The 9477-nt window shown below is 33.1% G+C and overlaps 1 protein-coding gene across 1 annotated transcript; it reads left to right on the top strand.

Annotated features, from left to right (window-relative positions):
- The first annotated feature begins 1353 nt into the window (after positions 1–1353).
- On the top strand, positions 1354–2748 carry LOC25488729 (protein PELPK1). Its single transcript, XM_013603671.3, has one exon. The coding sequence runs from the start codon at positions 1424–1426 to the stop codon at positions 2456–2458; it is 1035 nt and encodes a 344-aa protein (XP_013459125.2). The 5' UTR covers positions 1354–1423; the 3' UTR covers positions 2459–2748.
- Positions 2749–9477: the final 6729 nt, after the last annotated feature.

Genomic DNA, 9477 nt, shown 5'->3' with positions numbered 1-9477 from the left:
TCTCGCTATACTTAACCTAATTTTCCCCTCCACACTTTTGCATTTAATGTTTATCTATAGTAAAATAAAATTATGTTCCTATTATATGCTATTTTTTTGGAAAGGAATAACCATTAACCCGTCTCGCTATACTTAACATAATCTCTTACTTATAAATGTTAATCCGTCTGCTATACTTAACATATTATGTTACGTTGCTGTACCAAAGACGATGTCATGGAAATATTATGGTATGATACAGCACCAATATCTCTGCTTCTTAATATCATGAAATATTATATGACAATCATGACATTCATTTAAACTATTTTATTACTTATTTATTACAATCAAATATTACATTCGATATGACTCATGCATTAACACATGTCGATGGTCTAATTTCGTTGAAACATAGTTATGCATGATATGCAAAATCATGCTTCTAGAAAATCACAATGTTGGACCTTACTCAAAATCACAATGTTGCTTCTAGGATATTGTCAAACTCATTATGATTTCAAATATGCACTAAGATTTGTGTATATATTTGTTCCAAAATATTTTCCACTTTATCATTATTTTTTTTCTAATTACGAATAGTTTAAACAAAATAATTAAATACTATAAAAAGGCCAAATACCTTTATGGGTCCCTTAAGTTTCACGTTTGTTTTAGATAGGTCCTTTAAATTTCTAAGGTTTCAGATAAGTCCTTAAAGTTTCGAGTTTGTTTTGGATAGGTCCTTTCTGTCAACCTCCGTAAGCCAAAGTTGTTATGTCTGTTAAATCAAAGATGATATGTCTGTTAAGTGGGTGATGTGGTTCTCTTTGACACTTGGCATCAATTTTTTCCCCAACCAAATCAGCTTTGGCTTAACGGACATATCAACTTTGGCTTAACGGAGGTTGACAGAAAGAATATATCTGAAACAAACTTGAAACTTAAAGATCCAATCTAAAACCTTAAAAACTTAAATGATCTATCTAAAACAAACATGAAACTTAAAACTGAAGGAGTTCTAATTATACGTGTAATAAATTGTGAGGAAAGCTAATATTCTAAAAAGTAGGAAAGCTTAGGTAGCATTCATGACCAAGAACTGGACTATATTTAAGCTTGAAATTCAAAGAACGATACTATGGGTCAAACATTGTTTGTTGACAATGCATTTGAAGTTTACCTACGGTTATGATGTAGGTAGGTTGGTTCACTAACAATGATTCCAATTAGATTTTATTTTATAAGCAAGAAGCAGTTGAACGAACAATATTTAAATGTACACAATCCTACCAACTCATCCTTGATTAACCATTCTTTGAGTTGCAAAATTTCATCTATAAAAGCCACACATATAACACAAGAAGTAACATACTACAAAGCATATCAAAATAATTTGCAAATAGCATCAATTTGAAGTTCTTCTCATCAGCTTGATCAAACGATGGCTTCCATCAATTTATCAAAATTCATTTTTCCATTTATGCTTCTAGCTTTATTTTCAACAAATGGTAACACAAGGGTTGCCGGGGCACGAAATCTTCTAGAGTCAAACATACCTCAGTTTCCAAAACTTGATTTTCCACCTCTACCAAAACCTTCTTTACCTGAATTACCAAAGCCAAATTTTCCCAATGTACCTGAATTACCAAAGCCTAATGTTCCTGAGTTGCCAAAACCTGATTTACCAAACGTACCTGAAATGCCAAAGTTAGAAATTCCTAAGGTGCCCGAATTGCCAAAACCTGAACTACCCAAGTTTAATGTTCCTGAATTGCCCAAACCTGAGCTACCTAAAATCACCGAATCACCTAAGCTAGAGCAACCTAAGGTTCCTGAATTGCCAAAACCTGAAATTCCTAAAGTACCTGAAATGCCAAAGCATGAACTGCCTAAGTTTAATGTTCCTGAATTGTCAAAACCCGAACTACCTAAAATCCCTGAATCACCGAAGTTAGAGCAACCTAAGGTTCCTGAATTGACAAAACCTGAAATTCCTAAAGTACCTGAAATGTCAAAGCCTGAACTACCTAAGTTTAATATTCCCGAATTGCCGAAACCTGAGCTTCCTAAAGCCCCTGAATTACCTAAGTCGGAGGTTCCTAAGGTTCCCGAACTTCAAAAACACGAGTTTCCTAAAGCCCCTGAGTTACATGAACCAAGGCTATCTAAAGTTTCCGAATTGCCAAAACCTGAATTGCCCAAAATCCCTGAGTTACCTAAGCCACAATTACCTAAAACTCCTGAATTGACAAAACCCGAGTTTCCTAAAGTTCCTGAATTACCTAAACCTGAGTTGCCTAGGATTCCCGAAATGCCAAAACCCAACCTCCCTAAAGTCCCCGAGTTACCTAAACTAGAGCAGCCTAAGGTTCCTGAATTGACAAAACCCGAGATTCCTAAAGTACCAGAGTTACCTAAGCTAGAATTGCCTAAGGTTCCTGAAACTCCAAAAGTCGTTTCTACCACCACGCCTTAAGTTGGAACTTGGAACCATGCCTTTCATTTCCTAGTTCCTTGTTGTCTTTGTTCATGATTTACTATTGTACGGTGCCTAGTTCATTCTATTTGATGGGTGTAATACGATTTTTATTAATTTTCAATTTGTAATGTATATGGTATAGGCTATAGGCCTAAAACCATTGGGGAGTGGTTGTTATTGTTTGGTCTCAAGCATATTAATATTATATGTTGTTTTTAGTTTGAGCTTGTTTAAATTGATTGTGCTTTCGCATATCAATGCTCATATTCTTTATGTAGAAGTATTATAGAATTTAATATGATCGCAATTTTTATGCTAAACTTTCTATGGGTTTTAAATTAAAATTAGTTAATATATTGTTCCTTTCGAACAATCGGTCTTCCTTTGTATAAAACTTATTACGAAGTAGAGAATTTAGATTAAAATCACGTCAGACTTAGTGTGAGTAGAATGTCCAACCATCTACGTTAAATTTAGTAAAATTTGTCGTTTCTTATCCATTGAAATCATATTTTGCAAAAATTGTTATAGTGAAAATTCAAAAGACACAATCTAATTCTAAAGGTATCAAGAAATGCATCACACATAACAACAAACACTACTAGAAAAAGCAAAATTAGTGAGGGAAATTAGTGACGGAAAAAATGAAATTCCTCACAAATTCCTTGGTCGGAAAATTTAATGACGGAATTAGAGAGGAATTTTACGTTTTCCCTCACTAAATTTCCCTCACTAATTTTTGTTTTTTTAGTTGTGAAAATTTATTCTTGGCCAATTCAATGAAGCATCGAAGTATATATCATTGCTTAATAACACAAATCCAAATATATCTTTGATCAAGAATGGAGCACTTGATTCATATCTCTTTTCTCTTGAATCCCTGTTTGATGCTAAGGGCAAGTTCATTGATGAAGAAAAGTTTTGAACCACAAAGCTGATCTTTTATGATGTCTTTTTAGTCCATTCTTGAAATCCACATATATTATTCCAAAACGAATAGTGTATCCATTAGTCCACTCAAAATTATCCAAAAATGACCAGTAACCCTTCACATTTACACCATGCAAAGGTGGAGGGAACCATTGAGACAATTGTTAGAGATGTTAAGCTATTCCAATTGTATGAGATTTGGATGGAAATAGTCAAGTTTTGTCGTCCAACTAGACTTTGTGGTGTCCAGACTCTAAGGACCAACAAGTCACGTCAGCTTTGTCATCTTTTGAGGAGGTCGCTTTCAGGATCTGATCAAGTATAATTTGTCTTTTTCTGAGTTATGTGCTAAGTCGAATTCAATGTCAAAAAGAATGAAACGGATAATTATATTTGCAGGAATGGATTTCAAATGTCTTTTCAAATGGCATTAACCATATTAGGCAACATTCCTACGTCTTGATTTGAAAGCTTCTCAAAGACTGTTAATGTGTTGGCACTCTCCAACGTCTCTCAAATCCTTCTCTATAAAAAGAGTTAAATACTTGAAGAACAAAACAAGACTCTGTAATTTTAACTTGTGCATGTACTCTGTCAAATTTAAAAGTGCATAAACAGTTAAGAATCTCTTACTAAGTTCATATCTTGGAAATTCTAAGTCTTAAGAGTCTTATTCTGCTTTGTAATTGATTACACCTCTGATTCTATATCAAGTGTAAAACCAAACAATCTTTTATTTGATTAATTTAGATTGTAAAAAGTCTCTTTCATTTATGATTTAGCATTAGAAGTTTCTTACTTATGTGCTTGAGCATTTAGAAATCTCTTGCTTATGTGCTTGAGCATTTGTGGGAGGAACTAGTATAATTGCTCTGTGTGAATTATCCGCTGCACTCAGAACCTGCAATCAGACTTAGACTCACTCAGACTCTGATCAGGCGGAACACTTAGAAAAAGTTTGAAAAAACCAACACAATTCAACCCCAACTTCTTGTGTTTTGCACACTTTCAAGGCAAATTGTACTATCTGAGTTTGATAGTGACCTCTTCAATGGCAAAAGTGGTCAGAGTCTTCTAATGTTGACGTGTCCTTTAGAATTTGAACCCTCCAAAAGTTTAACTTCTTCAGAGTCTGAGTCCTTCAGAGGCTTGTATCTTTCAGAGTCTGGTCTAGAACTTCAGCTTCTCTCAAGTTCCAAATGCTCTTAAGTGTGCTCAGGAATCTTGTTATTTCATAATCAAAACTTGATTTAGTATTATGAATGTAATTCTATGATCCTACATACTTGAACACACATTAGCATATTCCATTGTTCTTTTATACTTTGTTATCATCAAAACCGCATAAGCATTATACAAAATCCATTTTGGTTCAACAGTATTTTCTAATATAAAAGGAGCTTTTTTTCTTCATAATAATATACTCCCTCCGTCCCAAATTGTATGACGTTTTGGGCATTTCACACATATTAAGAAATGTAATTAATATTGTGTGGGAAAGAGATATTATGAATTGTTTTACAAAATTGTCCTCAATAAATGATATGAGAAAGATAAATGAAGGAATTGAAAGAAGAGAGAGTAATAAATAGTTAGGGATATAATAGGAAAGGTAACATTAACTTTTCATTGGTATTGTAAAGCGACATACAATTTGGGACAAATATTTTTTCTAAAGTGACATACATTTTGGGATGGAGGGAGTATAACATTATCACCTTTATAGTTTTCTACGTTAACATTTAGGCACATTATTTTCTCACCAAATTTTTTTATTTAATTTAAAGAAAATGTTAACAAGTGTCCTAAATGCATTGTTTAAGCATCTAAAAGTAACAACTTTTGCATTGGAAATTGTACGGTTATAACTTCAACAAGTGTTGACTTATATTTTCAAGGCATAATTTCTTTTTTTGTGTTCCTTAAACAATGTCCTTAGGGCACTTGTTCACAAAACCCTTAATTTAAATGTGTAACAAAAAATTTAAAATATGTACTGTTATACCCTGATTTTGGACCTAAAAATACTCATTTAAATTTCTTTTTTTAACACTGATATTTGTCAATTCGCTGTTGTTTACTCTGAATCTTTGCTCTCTTTTCATCTGCATATTTTACTGTCTCTGTCTCAAAGTACGTTCAAGCTCGATTTTCTTGCATAAAATTATTCAAAGTGTCTTTTCTTGAATTACAAGTCATATAAGAACTCTCAGAAACATCGCATTACTTTTCTTGCGTTTTATTTCAAAAATCATACAAAAGGGTATTTTGGTCATTTCCTGCAGTGGAACCCATTTTAGTCCCTGTGTTTGCCTCTGAGTCTTTTCAATTTGTCTGTACAAATCGTTGTTGAGTCTTTGTTTAAAAATCATTTCAAAAATTGCATCTGAGCCAGTTTGAGTCAGTTTAGTCCCTAGGGGCATTTTGGTCTTTTCCTGTCAAAATTTCGACAGGGAGGTATTTTAAAATACCTCATGTCAGTAATTGGTTCGTTTTAGTCCTTTTGTTGATTTTATTTTTGGTTTCACTTTACGTTTTTTTTCCAAATTACCAATTTTAGTCCAATTTTATTTTAATTACATTTTAGTCCCTCAAACAATTCCCAAAATTGCACTTTAGTCCAAAACTTTTCAAAATTACATTTCTAGTCCATTTTTCTTATTTACAGTCCAGTCCTCCAATTTTCTTATTTTTGCAGGAAAGTCCCTAAGTCCAAAAACAGATGGCAGTGTCCCATTGGTCCAGGAGTACACATGGCAGGCTATAAATAACACACAGTGTCAGAAATTTCAGAGATCCATTCATTCCACGCCACATCACAAACAGAATTGAACTTTCTCTCTCCATTCAGTTAGATCAAAATCCAGAAATCATCAAGAACACAGAAAAATCTCAAACCCTAATTCTTTTCCAGAATCAAAATCATCAACAGATTCATCGTTCCTTTTCAATTCTCAGAGATTCATTGGTGAATCTTCATCATCGAATTGATTCCACTGCAATTCAAGGTGCGAATTCCTCACCGGAGGTGAGAAACTCAAGCACCGATCACATAGTTTGAGGGAGAAGAAGAAGAAGGAAAGAAACAAGAATCTGAACCGGTGAAGAAGAAGAAAGAATCAAACCAGCAAGAACACCGATTTATTTTCGGTTTTCACACAAAAAATCAACAAACAGCACCAAGATTCCAGTGTTCCAAAGATTCCAGTTCAAGATCTCCAATCAAAATCTCAGGTAACACTGAAACTGAATCTTTCTGTCTTAAAAAGTATCAACAAGGACGAAACAGTGCAGATCCATAAGAGTTTGAACGGTTACATTCAAAAAACTACAAAACCTAAAAAGTAACTTTCAAAACCGTAACACAAACTTCAGATCTACGTTGATTCAAACCTTGCATGCAAAATCTAGTGCCATATTCGTGTTCAGGACAAAAAAGGATATCTGAAAATATAAAAAAATTTGAAAACGGAGAAGTTCGTTCCGCCACCCTTGGGCGGCCGGCCACCACGCCGGAGGTACAAGCCTCACCGGAGAAGATGAAGATCTTCCACCTTTTTCCAGAATCCGGCGAGAGAGAAGAAGAGAGAGGTGAGAGCTTCTCTCACTAGGTTGAGAGAAGAGAGAGAAAGAACAAAGAAAAATGAGAAAACCGGTGTGAACGTGCTTATATAGACAACTGAACTGGACCGGTTCAAGACCGGTCCAGTCCCTTCAATCCTGAGCGTTGGATCTAGGGTTTCCCTCCCTGGATCAATCCAACGCTCCCTGTGCTTCCAGGCTTTTAGGTTTTGGGCTTGGGCCTTTTTCTTTGCAGTTTCTTACGTTTTTGCTTTTTTCTTGCTATTTACACCTTGTTTTCTTGCTGATTGAACCCCTACTTGCTCAATTTTTCCCTCAAAAATTCTAGAAAAATTCCTTTTGTTTTTAATTCATTTTTGGTATTTTTTTTTTGTGATGCTTTTCACATGCTAAAAAAGTGATAAAAATATAGGTGTTATTTTCTTGATTAATTTGTTCTTTTTGGCCTAATTTTGTGAATTTCTTGCCATATTTTTCTTCATAAGTTTTGGCACATGTTATGAACAATTAGTATGCAATTTTATGATAAATGTGATGTTGATTTTATGATTGTGCTACTGTTTTGGTATAATTTGTGTGTTTCTTGCATGTTAAGCAACTTTTCTTCTCAATATGTCTTGGTTATTTTCACCATTTCTTCACCATTGTATTTCATATTCAATTGATTACTTTTTCTATCACTCATGCTATATTTTTCATCTTGTTTTGCTAACATTGTTGACTCATGTTTCACTCATCTCATAGCATCTCACCACATCATTCTCATTTCTACTAGATTAGGTTTTATTTCTTGCAATTTTCCTTTTTGGTATTTCCAATGGTTATGTAATATTTTAGGCTAGTTTAAATTCATCTTTTAAATTCTTGCAAGACCATAGCATGTATTTAGGACTCGATGTAAAGGACTATGGACACTATAAGTGATGTACACCGACACAAGCACCGACACATGCACACACCCCACATGGATCTTCTAGATGCATGATTAGGGAATGTATGTTTAGATGTATGTTTAGGTTTTACAACGCTTAGACAAAAATCATTTTCCCAAAAAAAATGTGAATAACCTCACTTGAAAACCTTTTTTCCAAAATAGGAGTCAAAACTCCTCATTTTCCTTTTATTTTCTTAAGTAAAAATCTTAATGAATTTTAATCATACTTAGACTTTATTTTGCAAAATAACTAATTCCACCTCACATTTTCCAAATCTCACGCCCTTGAGGCCTCTCATCTCCATTCTTCAAAATTCCTCTTTTTTTTCTTTTCAAACTTAAAATCAACCGACAAAAACAAAAACAATTTTCGAGAATGAACTACGTTTGGTTTTGATACCTTAAAAGGGTACGTAGGCAATGAGTTAAAACTCCTCCAAGCCAAGTAAAATAAAATCTCAATCATCTTCTTTCCTCCATTCTTCACTCAAATAAAACCTTTTTTTCAATAAGTAGGCAATAAAAATAAAGCGTAGAAATAAACTTAGGAGAACGGTTCTTATGGAATACCATAATCGTTCCGGGTGCCTAACACCTTCCCGTAGCGAAAACGACCCCCGAACTTAGACTCTAAGGGTTTTTTCTCAATTTTGCCCTTCCCAAGAAAAATAGAGAATATCAAAGATTGAAAGGTTCAAGCCTAATTAATGACTTGACACCCGAAAATCGCGATAACATGTACATATATAATACTCCCTCCGTCCTAAATTGTATGACGTTTTGGGCATTTCACACATATTAAGAAATATAATTAATATTGTGTGGGAAAGAGATATTATGAGTTGTTTTACAAAATTATCCTTAATAAATGATATGAGAAAGATAAATGAAAGAATTGAAAAAAGAAAGAGTAATAAATAGTTAAGGATATAATAGGAAAAATAACATTAATGTTTCATTGGTATTCTAAAGTGACATACAATTTGAGACAAATATTTTTTCTAAAGTGACATACAATTTGGGACGGATGGAGTATATACCAATATTTTAATGTGAATATGTACAAATACTTTTATTTTACATATTTTCTTATATAAAATATAAGTCAATGTAATTATGTGTTATTTTTACTTAACTATATTACGTGCATTCGTACATAGATTTCTTATATATTTATTATGTTATTGTTAATGTTTATAATGTTTATTTGTTAAATATTTTAAAGCAAATCAATTGTAACAAATGACGAATTTAAATTTGTACTAAGAGGTTGATTCAATATGTGTTGATGGGAAACAATGATTTATAAATAATCAATAATCATGTTACATTTAGATGACGAAGTGCACACTTATATTAGTTATATATAGATGTATAACATATTGAACGAAGTTTTTTTTTTATATTATATGAAGTTTAACATAATTTTTAAACGTTAACGCAATTAAAAAAAAGCGGACAGACGGACACGTTTCGCTAATCATAACGATAAAATAAAGATATCAATACGCCATTATTAACGTGAGCTTGTATACCTACCAGTTGACAGATCACAAATAGGCATTAACCA

The sequence above is a fragment of the Medicago truncatula genome, chromosome 3 (assembly GCF_003473485.1).
Source record: "Medicago truncatula cultivar Jemalong A17 chromosome 3, MtrunA17r5.0-ANR, whole genome shotgun sequence".
Lineage (NCBI taxonomy): Eukaryota > Viridiplantae > Streptophyta > Magnoliopsida > Fabales > Fabaceae > Medicago > Medicago truncatula.
The sequence above is the reverse complement of the archived record's forward strand: the minus strand, read 5'-3'. Positions and strand labels throughout refer to the sequence as shown.